This window comes from Narcine bancroftii, chromosome 5 (assembly GCF_036971445.1).
Source record: "Narcine bancroftii isolate sNarBan1 chromosome 5, sNarBan1.hap1, whole genome shotgun sequence".
NCBI classification, from domain to species: Eukaryota; Metazoa; Chordata; class Chondrichthyes; order Torpediniformes; family Narcinidae; genus Narcine; species Narcine bancroftii.
The window spans coordinates 189,404,270-189,423,760 of NC_091473.1; the positions used below are offsets into that span (position 1 = coordinate 189,404,270).

Sequence of the window (19,491 nt, forward strand, 5' to 3'; positions counted from 1 at the left end):
GCGGACTCTCATATTTTACTCCTGAGGTGGGGGGGGGGGGGGGGATGGTGGTGGGGAAGAGGGACAAGATGTAATGGGATACTGGATAAAGTGGGGGGGGGGCGAAGAAATAATCTTTCCCCACGAAACAGGAGCTGCAGGTGAGGGGGTAGTTCAGAGGGAAGGTTAATTTTACCCAGAAGGGGGTACGGGGATTTATTCCCCCCAACATGGGCACGGTTTACCCCCTGGAAGGGGGCATCGGGGTGGGTTATCTCCCGCAGGTCGTTGGTTCCCGAGCAGGTGAATGGGTAGACGGGCAGAGGATTGGCAAGTCCGAGCGGCCGACACGGGCGGATCGGATCGTTGAGCCGGGCGGGCAAGGGAAGGGCGGGCCGAGTCGGTGAACGGGGCGGGAACGGCAAGGGCGGGCAGGCAGGCAGGCAGGCCGAGACCTGCCCTGTGATCGTGACTCAGGTGAGCTGCGGCAGGTGCGCAGCCCCGTCGGCGCCGCCTCCCCCACCCCCCCCCCCCCCCCCGTGCGGGACGCGGAAGCAGGAAAGGACGGCGCGGACCGGGACCCAGCATGAGTTCGGCCGACGACGATTACAGCTTCGTCTTCAAAGGTGAGCGACGGTGGGGGAGGGGGAAGGCGGAAAGCGTAGCGGACCCTACCTTAACCAGTAACCCTAGGCTCCGCGCCAACCTTAACCCAGGCTCTGAGCTCAACCCGATCTTGCGCTGAGCTGGGGGCAGGAGCTCCACTCTTCAGCAGCGTTAAACTTGGCCAGACCCCGATCTCCTTAATTAGTAATCCGCAGGATTCACTTTTAACTCAAACTCTGACCATAGTAAACATCGAGCCCTAATCTACTAACCCTCAACTAGTAGATCCAGGATTAATTTTAACTCCAGCTCGGAGCATAAACTTGATCTAACGTTCAGCACTTAACCTTAACTAGTAAACTGCAGGATTAATTCAGAGTGGTTGGTTTTCAAACTTCTTTCCACTCACATCCCACTTTAATCCCTCTGCCATCGGTGCTCGAGGTTGGATGTGAGTGGGAAGGTTGAGGATCCCTGCTCTGGACCCAATTGCTACTTAAGAAAAATTGTCATTGGTCCAGTTGTTCATAATTTATATTAACGATTTGGATGATGGGGTGGTTAACTGGATAAGTAAATACGCAGACAAAAGGAAGATAGGGGGAGTAGTGGATAGCGAGGAAGGTTTTCAGGGATTATAGAGGGATTTGGTTTGTCTGGAGTGTTGGGCTGAAAGATGGCAAATGGAATTTAATGTAGAGAAGTGTGAGGTGCTTCATTTCAGTAAAAATAATCGAAATAGGACATATGTAGTAAAGGGGAGGACATTGGGGAATGCACAAGAACAAAGAGATCTTGGAGTTACGGTGCATCGTTCCTTGAAGGTGGATTCCCATGTTGACAGAGTGGTTAAGAAGGCATTTGGTCTGCTCGCCTTCATAAATCATAGCATAGAGTATAGGAGCTGGGAAGTGATGCTGCAACTGTTTAAGGCATTGGTGAGGCCAAGTTTGGAGTATTGTGTTCAGTTCTGGTCTCCAAATTATAGGAAGGATATAGATAATGTGGAGAGGGTGCAGAGAAGATTTACCAGGATGTTGCCTGGCTTAAAATACCAAGAGCACAGAGAAAGATTGAAGAGGTTAGGACTTTATACATTGGAACGTAGACGGTTGAGAGGGGATTTGATAGAGGTGTTTAAAATTATGAAGGGAATAGATAGACTAGATGCAAGTAGACTCTTCCTCCTGAGAGCAGGGGAGGTTGAAACAAGAGGACACAAGATGAGGGTAAGGGGGCAAAATTTTAGGAGAAACATTAGATGCTTCTTCACTCAGAGAGTGGTGTCTGAATGGAATAATCTTCCTGAGGAAATAGTTGAGGCAGAGTCAATTCTTTCATTTAAGAGGAGGCTGGATATATACATGGATAGGAGGGGATTAGAGGGTTATGGGCGGAGAATAGGCGGGGGAACCTAGTGGAGTTGTTTGAGTGAACCGGCATGGACTTGTAGGGCCGAGATGGCCTGTTTCCATGCCATAAACTGTTATATGGTTATATAGCTCATTTCCTTTGGAGTCGTGAAACCATGTGTAACAAGTCAATGAGGGCCAATTCAAACCTTTTTCTTTCCACTAATCAAGTAACCTTAAGATGAACCCTATCCGAATCCCAGCATCCTCCATCATTAACATTAAAGCCATTGCGATTTTATTCCCTGCTTGAAGAGGGTTTACCTCCATCCATCCCCTTCCTGGAAGGGGGTTCAGGGGTTTATCTCACCCCCCCCCCCCCCCGGGAAGGGTTTGGCTCCCACAGAAGAAGGGTATTGGAACAGGGAACCGAGAAGGTAGAGATTCTCCCACTGAACAGGTCGTTAGTTCCCTCGAGCCAGAGCTGCTGGACGGGCAGGAGAAGGGTGGGCTGAGCAGCCAGCAGGGGCTGGACAGGCCGAGCAGCTGGTGAGGGCAGGCAGAGGAAGGATGGGCCAAGTGGCTAGCAGAAAGATGGGCTGAGTGGCCAGCAGGGGAATGTGGGCCAGGCGGGTCGGTGAAGAGCAGGCCAAGCCCAGCCCTGTGACCGTGACTCAGGTGAAGGTAGACAGTTACCACGAGTGTGTAACCAGTGCTATTTTGTTCCTTGGGAAGATCCCATCCTTTTTTCATTTTGACTGCTTTGACTTGTGAGACCATAAGACATAGAAGCAGAAATAGGCCATTCAGCCCATCAAGTCTGCCGCCATTCAACCATGAGCTGATCCATTCTCCCTTTGAAACCCTGGCTAATCAAGAACCCATCAATCCACTCAATGACCCGGCCTCCACAACCACCTGTAGGAACAAATTCCACAGATTCACCACCCTCTGGCTGAAGAAATTCCTCTGCATCTCTGACCATCAATCCTGACGTTGAGTTCTCTTGTCCTAGACACTCCCACCACTGGAAACAGCCTTCCTACGTCTACTCTGTTCACGCCTTTCAACATTCAAAATGTTTCAATGAGATCTTCCCTCTAACGAATACAGGCCAAATACAGGGGTGGCACGAATAGCTCCCACTGTTACAGTGCCAGGGGCCGGAAGTCAAATTCCGCACTGTCTGTAAGGAGTTTGTACGTTCTGCCCTTGTCTATGTGGGTTTCCCTGATGCTCCGCTTTTCTCCCACCATTCAAAAATTTAGGTCAGTTGGGGTATTTGGGTGGCACGGGCTCGTGGGCCAAAAAGACCTGTTACCGCACTGTATGTCTAAATTTAATTTAAATGTAGCCTTTGATTTTTTTCTACATGTGCCATCCAAGAGCTGTCAATGGCTCCTCTTATGATGACCCTTTCATTCCTGTGTCCATCATCAGCACCACTGGGTGGTGCTCTGCTTATTTAACCCATCTGACTGGGAACTCCTTCACCACGGAGCATGGAACGGAGTTTCAGATGCCTGGTGCCGGGCGGGGCGAGGACCTGGGGGTCGGATCCCACCAGCAAACTCGGAGGGTTTGGGGGAAGAACTGTCTGATTGTTCCAGAGACACGGATTCCATCCCCACCCCTGCTCTGTCTGTCTGTGTGTCCAGCAGCAATAGAAATTCATCAAGACAAATGATTACTTAAACAAAAATTATTTTTAATTATCTTTAAATATAAAAACAGGATCATACTTTAACTTATTGCTATTAACCTAACTTAACCCCCTTCTAATTCTAAACGCATGTATGTGTAATGTGTGTATAAGTTCAGAAAAGTTCTTTGATTCACAGTCCAATCTCACTTCTCACTCCTCCAAGTTCACCAGTATCAGGCAATTCTTATACTGTGCACATAATTTAACATTTATGAATCTTCACCGGGCTCTGGTGCTTAAAGGTAATTGGTTACCACTCAGAAAGGTTCTCGTTGGTTTCAGAGAGAGATTTGTTGCTCATTGGACACATACAAACTGATTCCCTCCAATCAGCCACTTCAGTGTCTTGCCGAAGAAACTTGCCCCATCAGGGTTTTCCAAATGATAACCTCTTCTTCTGCAGGTCACCACAGAGTTCCTTTTGTTTCCCTTATTTCAGGTGAAACACTCTCGCCAGCCATTTCCTCTTGTATGGACCACAAGGGTTTTCAACAGGCTGAACTCAGAACTCACAACCCGTCTTCAAAATGGGGTTTTGAACAAGCTGCCAGCTTGCCATGTTGCAGAAACCAGTTCTCTCTCTCTCAGAGAAAGCCTGTTCGGTCTCTTTCTCTCTGGTTGCAAAACCACATGATCTTCTTAGAACAGCAAACTGCATCCAGACCGATTGTGGCATCCGTTGCTTTCAAAACAATAATCCACTACTCCACAGCATGTCCAATTAACACCTGCTTGTGAAGTCTCTATTGGCATTCTTCAAAGTTTTTGCAAAGGCACCCGGAGCCTGGACTGGCTTGAACAGACTTTTAAATGAGACCTGTTTTGTGAAGTGTTTGTGTTTGTTTGTGACCTACACGAAACCCTCACTATCTCCTTCAAAAACATATCTATATACAAATATAAAATATGATAAAATCTGTCACCGTGTGGATGCACATGTGTGTGCATGCGCGTATGTGTGTGTACTGTGACAGAGTATATAGATATGTTTTTAGGAGATAAATTAGGAAAGGTTTGTTAGAGTAGGTCACATACAAACACTTTAAAACAGATCTTATTTGAAATACTGGAGCTCTGCCACATGCTACGTATTGGCCCCACAGCTTTTGCAAAAGACTCACTAATGGATTGTTGTTTAGAAAAGGCAACAGATGAAAGATCTTGTTGGAGCCGCAGATTGTCTGGAAGAGAACTTTTTGTTCTGAGAGGGTCATGTGATTTTGCAAGCAGAGCGAGAGAGAAAAATAAGCTTTTTCTCTCAGAGAGAGAGAGATACACAGAAATCACTTCTACAGTGTTACAGCCAGCAGAAGCAACTGGGACAGGAAAAGGACAAGCTGGCAAGTTTGTGGAAAGCCCCTAGCTGTCTAATGTTTCATTTGGAATAAGAGAAACAAAAAGGTACTTGTTGGTGACCTGAAAGAAAGAGGTTATCATCTGGAGAACCCTGAAAGGGGCAAATTTTGTTATCAAGACACTGGAGTGGATGTCCTGAAACAACAAATCTCTCTCTGAAAACCGACAAGAACCTTCTTGTGCGGTAACCATTTACCTTTCGAGCACCAAAGACTGGTGAACTTTATAAATGTTAAATTCTGTGCACAGTATAAGAATTGCCTGCAACCAGTGAACTTGGAGGAGTGAGATTGGACTATGATCCAAAGAACTTTTCTGAACTTACACTCACATGTGCTTAGAATTAGAAGGGGGTTAAGTTAGGTTAGTTAAGTTAAAGTTTGATTCTGTTTTCATGTTTAAAGATAATTAAAAGCAACTTTTGTTTAAGTAACCATTTATCTTGGTGAATATCTATTGCTGCTGGGTTTATGGGTCCTCTGGGCTTGTAACAGTACTTGCGTAGAACATTACAGTACAGTACAGGCCCTTTGGCCTGTGATGCTGTGCCAAACCTCTCTACCAGTTGTGTGTGTGGGTGTGTGTTCCAGCAGTTGTGTTTGTCTGTGAATGTGTACCTTGTGTGCATTTTTACATGTATGTACCTGTGTGTCGGTGCTGCGCAATTCAACTAAAGGACATGTAAGGGGCTTCTTCCGATAACCTACAGGTCACCCTTGGGCAAGATGTAGAACCTGTTTAGCTTCCCAGTCAGGGTCACATGAAGCCACGGATTGCAGACAGTGGACGGTTTTTACAAGCAGGTTCTACAAAATGGAATTTATGTTTGTAAAACTAAAAACGCTGGGCCGATGAATCTGCTGGTCAATGGCCAGAGTTACCTGCCCAGCACAGACACTGCAACGGGAAACCACTTCAGTATTTATTCCCTTGTATAATCATGAACTCAATGCTGACTATTGGCTCAGCTGAAAGACGGAGCCCTCACCGAAGGAGAACAGGGTCAGAGGGCTGGAGATCATGCCGGTTGGAGGTGCACGATCACACGGCGAGGCACCTGAATGGATGAATTATGTGTGGGTGTGCCTGCCTCTGTGTGTGTCATCTTTGTTCACGAGCACATCTGTCTCTGGCCGCGCGCACGTATAGAGTTCGCACGCTCTTCATGTGACCGCAGGGTCTCTTCCCCCCCACCCCCAACCACTCAGGAGCTCCAGTTTCCCTCCACAGCCTGGGACCGCCTTAATTGGCTGCTCTGTCATGTTTGTTGTCGTATACATGAGTACAATGTACAGATTCACCAGACTTCTTATTGCTGCAGGCACACAGGTACTTTGTTTAAATAATAAACAACTCCAACAGTACATATTAAACCACCGTGCTGGAAGAAATAATAAGTCTCGACGACAAATAATATTCACGACCACAGTAGTGCAAGGAAAGGATAATGCAGCCAACTTTGTGTGGTCCCACAAGTCATTTAGGTTTAGGGAAGTATGGGGTGGTTCAAGATCCTGATTGCTGTTGGAAAGAATCTGTTCCTGGACCAAGAGGGGCCGGACTTCAGGCTTCTGCCCAAACAGAGCAGTGAGAAGAGGCTGTGACCAGGATGACCGGGGGTTCTTGAGGTAGTGCCCTCATGTAGGTGTCCTCAGTGGATGGGAGGTTGGAGCCTGTGTTGGACCTGGTTGTGTTTGCAGCCTTCTGCAATCCTGGGCCCTCGAATTCCCGAACCAGGTTGATTTGCTAAATTGTCCTCCAAATGCGCGTGAATGTCTGGGTGTGCAAGTGCCTGTGTGTGTGTGTCTGCACACACGTCTGTGTGTGTGTGCATGCTTGCATGTCTGTTTACATGTGTGCATGTCTATGTGAATCTGTGCTGGTGTTTGTGTGTGCATGATTGTGCCACAGTCGTGCAAAAATGGTGTTTCTCTAGTGATGACGGATCTCTGCTGGTCCCAGAGTAGTTGAGAATGAGGGAGTACAGGAGGTTCAAGAGCCTGATAGCTGTTGGGAAGAAACGTTCTTGACCTGAGAGGGGCTGGTCTTCAGACTTCTGTACCTTCTGCCCAAAGGGAGCAGTGTGAAGAGGATGAGGGTGTCCTGTGTGATTACATTCACTGCCTTCTTGAGGCAGCGGCTCACTGACTGCACCAGAGCTGCCGTGAGGTCTGTGGCAGGCCTTGAACTCGAGGCAGGACGCTGCCTTTTGTTGCGAGAGGGGAGTGACTCTGAGCTGGGAGGACCTGCCGCCATCGTCCAGGGGACTGGTATACAGAACAGCAGATCACCAGGAGTGGGGTACAATTTGCTCTCTCCGTGGACTTGTCCAAATGTCCTTTAAACAGTGTCATTGTTCTCACCTCCATCCCCACACCAACCACCCTCTGTGTGAAGGAGGTGCTCCTCAGGCCCCATTTAGATTTTTCCCCACTCCCCTCAAACTGTGTCCGCAACGTGGAACGTTCCAGCTCAGGGACAGGCCCGTGCGTCTGTGCTGGACACGATGCCCAAATCAAACTGAAGCTTGCACCCCACCCCCTTCGCGTTCCTGACAGCCTCTCATTCTCCTGGGAGCATCTGCCTTCAGTTTCCGTTCTGGCCTCCCCATCTCTGGGAGGAATGAATGACGAGCCCGTGCACTTTATCTGGTCCCGTCACAGTTAGGGTAATGTCGGTCAGCAGCTGGCCAGTCTCTTCTCTGCCCCAATGTGGCTCCTTTTATTATCATCTGACTGAACGTATACAATGGATGAAACTGCCTTCTCCGGACCATATTACACACACACACATAGACAAAGATACATGTATACACACGTATACATGTGTATATACACATATATAAACACATGTATATAGACACATACTGACGGGTATACACACACACGTAAAAATGTTTTGGGATGATTCACTCAGTTACGGGACATAGTTCATCTTTCTCAAAGCCTGTGGGAAGAAGCTATTCTCCAGACCTGATGCTCCTGGACCTCAATCCTGTGTGCTGCGTGGAAAGGGTCTTTGATAGTTTGTTGAGCCCTGTTTGGATGGCACTCCCGGTAAATGTTATCAATGGAAGCGATCTTCTCGGCTGTCTTGACGACCCTCTGTATGGACCTCCAGTCCGATACTTTGCAGCTGCCATCCCCACACAGGGGTGTGGCCGGATGGGACCCTCAATGAGGCTCCTGTGTTTTGTCGAGATGGGGGGCCTGAGGGAGTTTAGGCGCTGCTGCACCTTCCTGATTTATGGGGAGATGGTGTGGGTCCAGGATGGGTGGTCTGTTATATCCACTCCCTCCTCTCTCCATTGATGTGCAGGGGGAGAAGGGTCCTCTTTGGTCCTCCCTGAAGTCCTTTCTCCACGTTGTTGTTCCCGCCCTGTTTCTTGAAATCTCAATGTTCGACATCCATCGGGACCCCCGTGTCTAAGCCCCGCGTACTCCATCCTGCCACTCCTAGGCCAACGGTGACTGGTGGCTGTGTTTGCAGTGGTCTTGATCGGGGAGTCTGGTGTCGGAAAGAGCAACCTGCTGTCCCGCTTCACCCGCAATGAGTTCAACCACGATACACGGACCACCATCGGGGTAGAGTTCTCCACGCGCACGGTGCAGGTGAACGGCGTCTCGGTGAAGACTCAGATCTGGGATACGGCGGGGTTGGAGCGCTACCGGGCCATCACCTCGGCGTGAGTATGCCCCTGTCTGCCAGACAGGGGAGGGGATAGTAGGGAGGATGGGCCGAGGGGCCTCCACCGCCAGCGCAAGTCCCAGCACTTGTGGGTTCGGGGTCCCGTGCTGTTGTAGGTTCTTAGCACATTACAGTGGAGTCCTCTATTCCCCGCCACCCATCTCCAAACTAGTTGAGTAGAACCAGCCCTTTCACACCCTTGGGGATGTCGGATCTCAGTTCCTCGGGAGCCAGGGTCCGCTTGCCCCCAGCCCACTAAACCCCTCACCTTGCACAGGCTCCCTCCCCCACTGGACCATTCCCACATCCCACCTCCAGGCTCTCGCTCTCCCCACCTCACCCCCAGATTTAAAACTCCTTCTCCCCAACATTATTCCCCCCCCCCCCAACTCTCTTCTCCCCACTCCTTGGCTCTTCCTGCCCAAGATCTTCCCCAAATCCCCAACCGGCTCTCCCTCTCCTCACCCCATCCCAAGGGTCTCCCCCTGGCCTCACCTCTCCCCCACCCCCCCCCCCCCCCACAGCCCGGATTCTCCACACTCAGGGAAAGGGTCTCGGGTTCTGTGTGTGAATGCAAACCAAGGACACACACACACTAAGGAAACATGTACGCACACAGATGCAGGCACACACACACTCACACTCCGCAATGTGCCAGAGGTGGGGATGGAACGCGCGACCCCACCGCAGGGTTGACCGTTCGTGGACCCCGCAGGTACTACCGCGGGGCAGTGGGAGCAATGCTGGTCTACGACATCTCCAAGCACCAGACGTACGAGCAAGTGGAGTGCTGGTGGAAGGAGCTGCTGGACAACGCGGACAACAACCTGGTGGTGATGTTGGTGGGAAACAAGAGCGACCTGTCTGAACTCCGCACCGTACCCACCCACGAGGCCATGTCCTTTGCAGGTACGGGGGTGGGGGGAGCATGAGACGTGAGGGTCGCGAGGAGGGGGCCGGGGCATAGAGTGTCAGGCATCGGGTTCGTCGATGGAGAAACGTCATTAAAAACCAGTGCTGCAGAACAGAATCACAGATACTTTGCGTCCCAGCTCAGGTCCTGCATTTCCTCCAACACCGTAACCCCACACTCTGTGACCCACTGTAACCCCGCGCTGTGTCCCGCTGTAACACCCCACCCCGCACTCTGTAACCCCGCGCTGTGTCCCGCTGTAACACCCCACCCCGTGCTCTGGGACCCACTGTAACACCCACACCCCGTGCTCTGGGACCCACTGTAACACCCCACCCCGCCCTCTGGGACCCACTGTAACACCCCACCCCGCCCTCTGGGACCCACTGTAACACCCCATCCCACAATCTGTGACCCACTGTAACCCCGCGCTCTGTGTCCCGCTGTAACACCCACCCCGCGCTCTGTGACCCACTGAAAGACCCCACCCCGCTCTCTGTGACCCACTCTAACACTGCGCTCTGTGACTCACTGTAACCCCGCGCTCTGTGACCCACTGTAACACCCCACCCTGCACTCTGGGACCCACTGTAACACCCCACCCTGCACTCTGGGACTCATTGTAACTCTGCTCACCACATCACTGAAACAGATCCTTCTAGTCCTTTCGAAACTTTTTCTCCTTTATCCCATTGAACTGCACCCAAACCCGTTGACCTGCCTAGATAACGTGCAGAGGTAAGTTCCCGCTCTGCCCAGATGTGGGTGACATCACCGTGCATCAGAACCAGGCTGTGATGTCGCCGCATGGGCGAGCACCTGATTGGCCATCCTGTGGTTGCAGTGTTTGTGCTGATTGGCCGTTGTCTTTGTGTGCTTGTGCTGATTGGCTGTTTTCTTTGGGCATTCGTGCCAATTGGCTGCTTCCTCCATGCCGTCATGTTGATTGGCTGCCTTCTCCATGTCTGGGGGTGATTCACAGAGAAGCACCAGATGCTCTTCATGGAGACGTCAGCGCTGGACTCCACCAACGTGGAGCCGGCCTTCCAGGCCGTCGTCACAGGTAGGGGGCTTTGTCGACACGGTAATGGCAGCCCTGCACCATCCCACGCCCCCTCCCCCACCAGTTACTGTGGCTACCAATCACCCTTGCCCCTTCTCCCCTGCCCGACTGAGAGATGTTCCCTGATTGGGAGAGGGAGTTGGCCAATGGTGGGGAAGGGGTTGGGGGGTCAAAATTCAGCTGTGGATGAGGCCTCGGGAGGGGGGAGGAGTGGGAGAGGTTTGATGGAGTGGGAAGTGGAGTAGGATTGTGGGGATGGAGAGGATGGGAGGGTGACAAAAGGGAAGGGAGAGGGGGATGGGAGTGGTAGGAGGGGGAGGGACATGTGGGGTGATGGAGTGGGGAAGAGATGAGGAAGGGGGTGGAGGAAAGAGATTGTGGAGGAGAGGGAAGGGGAGGAGAGATGTAGGGGGTGGAGAAAGGGAAGGGGTGGAGGAGAGGGAGTAAGAGAGGAGGTGGAGGAGAGAGGAAGGGGTGAAGTGGTGGGAGGATGGAGGGAGAGGGAAGGATGGGGAGCATGTCGGGGAGGGCAAGGGAAGGAGGGTTGATTCACAAGGGGTGGGAGGAGGGGATGAAGTTGGAGCTATGGGATCTTGCTGTGCTCTGACCTGCAGTTCACTCCACAGAGATCTTCCACCGGCGGACAGCAGGCCAATTGAGCCAAGGGACCAGACCCTCAGTGACCCTCACCACCGGCAGCCCCTCCACTCAGGTCTCCACAACGGGAACGGCTGATCGCAAACCCTGCTGCCAGAACATCTGAGGGACCCCTGACACAGCCTGTATCCCCTCCCCCCTTGCCTTCCCCCTCCCCCTCTCCCCTTCACCCAACACTTTCCCTCCCCCTCCCCGTTCCTTCCTTTCCCTGGCTTACCCCCACCCTTCCCCTGCCCTCTCCACCCCAACCGTCCCCAGCCCAAAAACCCTCTCCCATCCCTTACCCCTCCATCTGACCTCCCCTGCCCTGCAATGCTTTGCCAAAAGTGGTGGTGGCTGGTACAACAGGGACCTTTAGAGATACACACATGGATGTAAGAAAAAGAGAGGATTTGGGTATGAGGGAGAGAAGGTTTAGATTTTTGAGTAGGTTTGCATGGGTTGGCACAACATTGTAGGCTGAAGGGCCTGTATTGTGCTGGAATCTTCTATGTTTTTCTATGTTCTACCCACTGGGAGTGTGTATTGGGACAGCGTGGAGAGAGCTTCACTCTCTGTCTGTCCCCGGGAGAGTGTGATGGGACGGTGCGGAGGGAACTTCGCTCTGTGTCTGACCCCGGGGTGGTGCGGAGGGACATTCACCATGTCTGACCCCTGGGAGTGTGTGATGGGACGGGGGAGAGGGAGCTGTGTGATAGGACTCTGCAGACTTGGAATATGCCTGGACACAAGGTGGAGGGTGGCATAGAGTCTAGATTTTCAAGCCTGGAGCTATCTGGTGACAATAAAATATTAATATATGTATTGTGAATGTCTATCAATTACATTTAAAAAATTCTCATTTATTAAACAATTCCGCCTGTGTCCATAAAATCTGTTTTAAAGCACTCAAGTTGGGCGTGTGTGTGTGCGTGCGCGTGCACTTCATGTAGCAAAGATATACATGCAGCGTTTCGGCCTTGAGCCCTTCCTTTTCTTTACCGGAGGAAGGGTTGGGGGGCCTTGCCTGCATTGGGTTGCAGCACGGATTGCTCCACAAAGCCCATGAACAGCTGGGACCCGAGCCTACTCTGTTGATTCGATGAAAATGGGTTGAGACGAAGGAAAGGTTATTGAGAACGAGTTAGAAAAATTTAGAGGATACAACTTCCAAATGACCTTTGTCGGATTTTCAAATGAAATTTGTTAAGCTAGTTTTAGTATCGCTGTAGTGGGGAAATCCAACGTTTCATTAGGCAGATGGAACCCAAAGATTCAAAGTTGTATTCCTTTGGGGGAAAAAAGATTTAAGGGGTGAATATTCTGTATTTTTACAAATTTGGAGCCCTCACGCTAGAATAATGATTAAAATTATAATTTTATTTTTTGAATTCTCTTAACCAGTGAAGTTTTCCCTAATTGAGTAATAATTTCTGGAAATATGTTATTTTTGGGGTCCCTTGCACATCATGGAGATGTATGGACTGGCTAGTCCGAACCTTCCTGACCTTCCCTGACCCCTCCCCGGATTTCCCAACAAAGGCTGGTGTGGCCGGACTTGGCCCCCTCTTGCTCCTGTACCCTGGCTAAGTCGTGTATCAGTAATGCTCAGGTTTTTGATAATTAAAGCCGTTTAAATCACTCCATCACATTGACGTGGTTATTGTGTGGACCACATCCAAATTAATGTGCAGTTATACATTTTAGATTTAGATTTTAGTCATTGGGATTTTGGTTAGTCGGTGGGGGGGGGGGGGGTGGTAGGCTTTTTTTTAACTTTTTAGTGTTAGTATATTAATTTTTAACTTTTTAAAATATATTATCAACATACATCTTGACAGATTATATTTTATATTGTATATAGATATGTTTCAAAGGAGAGATTGTGGAAGGTTTTTTTTAGTGTAGGTCACATACAAAGACTTCAACATAGATCTCATTTAAAATGCCAGAGCTCTGCTCAAGCCAGACAGTCCAGGCTCCGGGTGCCTATAAGGACTTCACAAGTAGGTGTTAATTGGACGTGCTGTGGAGTAATGGATTATTGTTTTGGAAAGCATCAGATGAATGGGACTCAAAGATTAGGTCTGGTGCCACAGTCTGTCTGAATGCAGGTTGCTGTTCTAAGAGGGTCTTGTGGTTTTGCAAGCAGAGAGAGTCAAACAGGCTTTTCTCTGAGACAGAGAGTTCAGTTCTACAGTTCAGCCACAGCAGCTGGGACTGGAACAGGAGAAGTTCAGAAGACAAAGGAACAGAAGGAGGCCACTAGGCCCATTGAGTCTGTTCCGTAAACCTAAGCTATTCTACACTAGTTCCAATGTCCAGCCTTTTCCCCATATCCCTTGATGCCCTCACTAATGAGATACATGTCTATTTCTTGTTTAAATACTGCCGGTGATCTGGCTTCCACTGCTGTATGCGGCACTGAGTTCCACAGATCCACGACCCTCTGGCTAAAGAAGTTCTTCTTAATCTCTGTTTTATATGGATAACCTCTAATTTTCAGATTATGACCCCCTTGTCCTTGATTCACCCACCATCTTACTCACATCCACCCTACACCTAAACCTTTCAAAATATGAAATGCCTCTATGAGGTCGCCTCTCATTCTCTTATATTCCAGTGAATACAACCCAAGAGCTGCCAAATGCTCTTCGTACATTAGCCCTTGCATTCCGGGAATCATCCTAGTAAATCTCCTGGGCACCCTCTCCAACAACATCACATCCTTTCTAAGATAGGGGGTCCAAAACTGTACACAGTTCTCCAAATGAGGTCTCACCAGTGCCCCTAGAGCCACATCATCACCTCTCTACTCTTATACACTATTCCTCTTGAAATGAACAACATAGCATTCGCCTTCTTCACTACCAATTTCACTTGGTCATTAACTTTTAGGTTTCCCTGCACGAGGACACCCAGGTCCTTTTGCACATCCGAGGTCTGAATTTTCACCCCATCCAAATAGAATTCTGCCTGTTTGTTTCCACTGCCAAAATGTACATCTGTACATTTCTCTATGTTAAATCTCATCTGCCATAATTTTGCTCAGTCTCCTAATCTGTCTATATCCTTCTGCAACTTTACGGTTTCTACTCCACTTCCTACTCTGCCACCTATCTTAGTGTCATCCACAAATATGGCCACAAAGCCATTCATACCACAATCCAAATCATTAATATAAATTGTAAACAGCGGCGGTCCCAATACCAACCCCTGCAGAACACTACTAGTTACAGTCAGCCATCCAGAACGAGAACCCTTGTGGAAAAACCCCATTTTGAAATCGGGTTGTGAGTTCAGCCTGGTCAAAGCCCTTGTGGTCTATCTAAGAGGAGATGGCTGGCTGTATTTAATTTGAAATAAGGGAAATAAAAAGGAACTTTGTGGTGACCTGAAAGAAAAAGGTTATCATCTGGAAAACCCTGATGGGGCAAGTTTCTTTGGTAAGACACTGAAGTGACTGGTCAGAAGGAATCAGTTTGTGTCAGATAAGCAACAAAGCTCTCTCTCTGAAAACCAACAAGAACCTTCCTGAGCAATAACCAATGACCTTTCAAGCATAAATATTAAATTCTGTGCACAGTATAAGAATTGCCTGATTCTGGTGAACTTGGAGGAGTGAGAAGTGAGATTGGATGGTGAATCAAGTAACTTTTCTGAACTTACACACACATTACATACACGTGCGCTTAGAATTAGAAGGGGGTTAATAGTAATAAGTTAAAGTTTGATCCTGTTTTCATGTTTAAAGATAATTAAAAGTAATTTTTGTTTAAGTAACCATTTGTCTTGGTGAATTTCTATTGCTGCTGGGTTTTGGGGTCCTCTGGGCCCGTAACAGATATTGTTGTTATCATATACGTGTTTATCATCTAAAACGTCCACCTTCTTCCACAAATGTGGCATCCCCTCCACCGCCATCAGCTCAGCCCTCACCCACATCTCCTCCATTTCCCACTCGTCTGTTGACATTTACTGGGATAATTCCTTGAGCCTAAGTTAGCTGGTGTCTGAATAGAACTCACAAAATTATAGAAGACCCTTTCCATCGTGCAGTATCTTTAGTTAACTTAGTGACACTGCTACAGCACCAGACCTGGGGGTTCAAATCCATCGCTGTCCATAAGGAGTTGGTATGTTCTCCCCATGTCAGCATGGGTTTCCTCCCACGCCTCAAAACATCAAGGGGTTGTAGGTAAATTGGGTGTGATTGGGCTGCATGGGCTTGTGGGGCCGGGAAGGCCTGTTACCGTGCTGCATGTCATATATATATATATATATATATATATATAAATAAAATTAAACCCACGACCATGTGGGAGGAGGTACGAGAGCATCAGAATCAGGACTGCCAGGCTCAGGAAGTTTCCTCCTGCAGGCTGAGACTGATCAACAGTTTCCTGTAACCAAGTTAATCATCCCAAAACATTTGTTTTCTTTACGTGATCATTATCAAGTGCTTCTGTGCGTGCACCAGGGTCTGGAGAGATGACGTTTTGTCGGGTGTAAATGGACAGATGATAATAAATTTGAACCTTTCTCCCTGGAGGCTGAGGGGGGACTTTTTTGAAGTTTATAAAATTGTGAAAGGTCAGTCTTTTCCTCCAGGGTCGGGGAGTTGAAAACGGGAAGCCATGGTTTAAAGTGAGAGGGGGAAGATTTCGACGGGTACCCCGCTTCGCGCAGAGAGCGGTGGGTGTGTGGAACAGGTTGCCAGAGGAATGGGTGGATGGCACCTGTGGACCGGGCCCGGGATAGGAAAGGTTTCGAGGGATGCGAGCCAACTGCAGGAAAATGGAACCAACTCATGCAGAATTGAGTTGTTTCCCATGGGGAATTTTGATGGGGATGAGGTCCAAATCCATAACCTTAGCTCTTGACGTCAACTGTTTGAAAAGCCAGCACTAATCTCACCAACCACAGAAATTAACAACAGGCTGGAAAAGTTTATTTAGAACAAATTCCCAGCTCCTGCTCCTTTGAATTGATGCTGGGAGCAGTTAGTCAACAGAAGAGCATCACTAATGTAGTGATGTGGCCAAATATCATTTAAAACAGCACAAAATAACAATTACACCCCTCCACAGCACTCCCTCTTCACTTTCACCCCTCCACAGCTCTCCCTCTTCACTTACATCCCTCCACAGCACTCCCTCTTCACTTACATTCCCCCACAGCACTCCCTCTTCACTTACATTCCCCCACAGCACTCCCTCCTCACTCCCCCCACATTCACTACAGTCCCCTCTACATCCTCCTCACCTCCCCCCACAGCACTCCCTCTTCACTCTACACCCCTCCACAGCACTCCCTCTTCACTTACACCCCTCCACAGCACTCCCTCTACAGCACTCCCTCTTCACTTACACCCCTCCACAGCACTCCCTCTTCACTTACACCCCCCCACAGCGCTCCCTCTTCACTTACACCCCCCCACAGCGCTCCCTCTTCACTTACACCCCTCCACAGCACTCCCTCTTCACTTACACCCCTCCACAGCACTCCCTCTTCACTTACACCCCTCCACAGTGCTCCCTCCTCACCTCCCCCCCTCAGTGTTCCCTCCTCACCTCCCTCCCAGTGTTCCCTCCTCACCTCCCCCCCCCCCACAGTGCTCCCTCCTCACCCCCACAGCCAGGGCCGTGTGTCTGGAGCAGGGATCAAACCCTGCACTCTGGGACCTGACAGCAGTCGCCAGTGACCCCAGGTGCATGGGGTCTCTCTTTCTCTCAGCCTGGTGTCCCCAGGACCCCAGTCTCCCCATTCCCCTGGTCTCCCCAGGTCCTCATTCTCCATAGGTCCCAGTCTCCAGCCTCACCAGGGCCTTGCTGTCGGTGGGACAGGGCTGTGGCTCTTCTGCCAAGTGGGACAAGGCCCCAGCTCCGGGACCCTGATTCCTCGCCTGCCTCCTCATCTGGGCTTCGTTCTCGTGCAGGTCTGCCTCTCATCATCTGGTTCTCAGTTCCTCACTGCCTGTGTTTCCACATGACCAGCATTGTCCCAGGTCCTACATTCCCCATGGCCTGCGTTTCACCATGGGCTGCATTTCCTCATGGTCTGGATGTCCTTGCAACCTGTATTTCCTCATTGCTTGCATTTCCCTATGGTCTGCATGTCCTCGTAGCCTGTGTTTCTCCACAGCCTGCATTGTGTCATGGGTTGCAGCCAGGATTTCCTGTGTGAGTGTGTGTCTGTGTGTATGTCTGTGTGTGAGATTGTGTGTGTCTGGGAATGTGTGTGAGAGAGAGAGTGCATGTGTGTTTGTGTGTGGGATTGTGTTTGTATGAGAGGGAGTGCGCGTGTGTGTGAGGGATTGTGTGTGAGTGTGCAGGAGGCATTTTTCTGCGCTCTGCCTCCACTTGCATTCTGCGCTTTCCAATGGCCTGCGTATCCTCACCATTCCCTTTCCCTGCGTAGTCTGCACTCGGAAACAACGCCCTCAGCCTTGGGGAAATTCCCAGGGTTCCAGCTGCCCACAACATCTCCAACCAGCAGGGATGTTCTGGGATGTCTGGGGTTGGATCGCACAAAGGGCAAAGATCGCCCACATCGAGGGAATGGAGATTCCTGGTGGGTGGGAGACATGACCCAGGTCCATCCTTCCTCCCCCCTGCTAGATGCTCCCCTTCCCCCCACTGCCCCCTCCACACCCAGGACATCAGTGGTGCCCTCGGGGGAGGCAGGCGGAGGGAGAGGGGGGGTGACTGCGGCTCGGGGGCAGATTGTAGTGGCAAGGGACGTGGCTCTTCCTGGGGCTGTCATAGTGGTTGAGGTCATCTTGAGCTGCTGGTCCCTTGTCTGTCCGAGTTCCCATCCCTGCAGGAAAAAGGGAGAGGGTTATGGGAGAGATCGCAGGTCACGTCCCACTCAGAGGAGAGAGGTCGCAGGTCATGTCTCACCTGGGAGAGAGGAAGGGGGAGAGAGGGGAAAAGAGAAGGATGGCAAGAGAAAGGGACACATTCAACTCAGGGTAGAGGTGGGGGTGGGGTAGAGAAGATGTCAAGGAAGTGGTCACAGGCCATGTCCCAATCAGGGAGAGAGGAGGAGGAAAAGAGGGGGGAGAGAGAGAAAATGGGGGAGAGGTGGACAGAGTAGAGATGGTGGGAAGGGGTGAAAAAGAGAGAAAAGTGGAGGGAAAGAAAAAGGAGGAAGTGTAAAGGGCCTGTCGTTTTCCCCTCTCACTGTTTTTCTGCCCTATTCCTTCCTCCTCATCCCTTCTCCCCTTCATCTGTTTCCTCTCTCTCTCCAGAGAACATTGCAGCACAGAAAAAGGCCCTTCTAGTCTTGCCAAACCATTTTTCTGCCTAGTCCCACTGACTTGCCCCCAGTCCATACCCCTCCCTTCCATGTAATTGAACTCACATTCACCACTTCAGCTGGCCTCTTAACACCATCCCTTTCCCTTCTCTTTCTTTCCTCATTCTGTCTTTCCTCTCCCTGTCTCTCCACCCCTCCCACCTCCCCATTCTCCCTCACCCCAGTTTCTTCTCCTCCCCCCTTTTCCCTTCTCGTCCTTCATCACCCTACCTTTCCTCTCCCTCTCCCCTTCTCTTTGTCCCTCCCCCCTCCCCATTTCTCCCTCCCATTTTCCCATCCCTCATTGCACTCCTCCCCTCCCCCTCCCCATGTCCTCATCCTCCCAGTTCCTGTCCCTATCCCTCTTGTTCCCTCCTTTCCTTCCCTCTCCCACCCCATCCCTCCTCTCCCAGACCCCATCCCTACCGTTCCCCCACTTTCTCTGTCCCCCTCTCCGCATCCCATCTCCCCTCCCCATCTACCCTATATCCCCTCCCCATTCTTCTCTCTATCCCCTTATTCGCTCCCCCTACAATCCTTCCCCCTCCCCTTTCCTGTTGCCCCTCACCTCCCGCTTCCCCTCTATCCTCTCCCTCTCCATCCACTCCTTCTCCCATCCCCATCACCTCCCCCTCCCCCCAGCCTCCACCCCCCCCCTCCCTCTGGCCCCTCACCTGGGCTGGGCTGCCCCTGGCCAGGTTGGGGGCAGTGTGCAGTCTGGATATATGAGTCGCCCTGCCCAGTAGGGGAGGCCATCTCCACATAGCTGCTCTCTGGCGGTCGGCCTTCCAGTGAGGGAAGGTCCTGGATGGTGGCATAGACATTCTCTCCGCTACTGATGGAGTTTTCACTGGAGCCGCAGCCAGATACAGGGCTGATCCAACCTGGGGAGGCG

The 19,491-nt window shown here is 50.5% G+C and overlaps 2 protein-coding genes across 12 annotated transcripts in view; one reads left to right on the forward strand and one right to left on the reverse strand.

Moving 5' to 3' along the window:
* The first annotated feature begins 398 nt into the window (after window positions 1-398).
* On the forward strand, window positions 399-12,171 carry rab25b (RAB25, member RAS oncogene family b). 2 transcript variants are annotated; one of them, XM_069940288.1, is made up of 5 exons: window positions 404-605; window positions 8,488-8,683; window positions 9,401-9,594; window positions 10,581-10,661; window positions 11,288-12,171. In XM_069940288.1, exons 1-5 carry the CDS (start codon window positions 566-568, stop codon window positions 11,422-11,424), a joined length of 648 nt encoding a protein of 215 aa, XP_069796389.1. In that variant the 5' UTR covers window positions 404-565; the 3' UTR covers window positions 11,425-12,171. The 2 variants fall into 2 exon arrangements, with proteins under 2 accessions (XP_069796390.1, XP_069796389.1); XM_069940289.1 differs by lacking the exon at window positions 10,581-10,661 and having other exon boundaries at window positions 399-605.
* A 4,738-nt stretch (window positions 12,172-16,909) lies between these two features.
* Window positions 16,910-19,491, reverse strand: part of LOC138764413 (platelet endothelial aggregation receptor 1-like) — a 67,490-nt gene continuing 64,908 nt past the window's right edge. For 9 of the 10 annotated variants that reach the window (XM_069940292.1, XM_069940291.1, XM_069940298.1 and 6 more), the window contains 2 exons: window positions 19,271-19,480; window positions 16,910-18,116 (listed from right to left, as the gene is read on the reverse strand). In XM_069940292.1, coding sequence (XP_069796393.1) covers window positions 17,959-18,116; window positions 19,271-19,480 — 368 coding nt within the window. In that variant the 3' untranslated portion in view covers window positions 16,910-17,958. The remainder of the gene's footprint in view (window positions 18,117-19,270; window positions 19,481-19,491) is intronic. The other variant, XM_069940300.1, reaches the window with a different exon arrangement.

Excerpts from the sequence above, each read along its gene's own strand:
- rab25b (XM_069940288.1), top strand. The coding sequence starts at position 566 with ATGAGTTCGGCCGACGACGATTACAGCTTCGTCTTCAAAG. Across the intron at positions 606-8,487 it reads TTACAGCTTCGTCTTCAAAG|TGGTCTTGATCGGGGAGTCT; the intron begins GTGAGCGACGGT and ends CTGTGTTTGCAG. Across the intron at positions 10,662-11,287 it reads CTTCCAGGCCGTCGTCACAG|AGATCTTCCACCGGCGGACA; the intron begins GTAGGGGGCTTT and ends TTCACTCCACAG.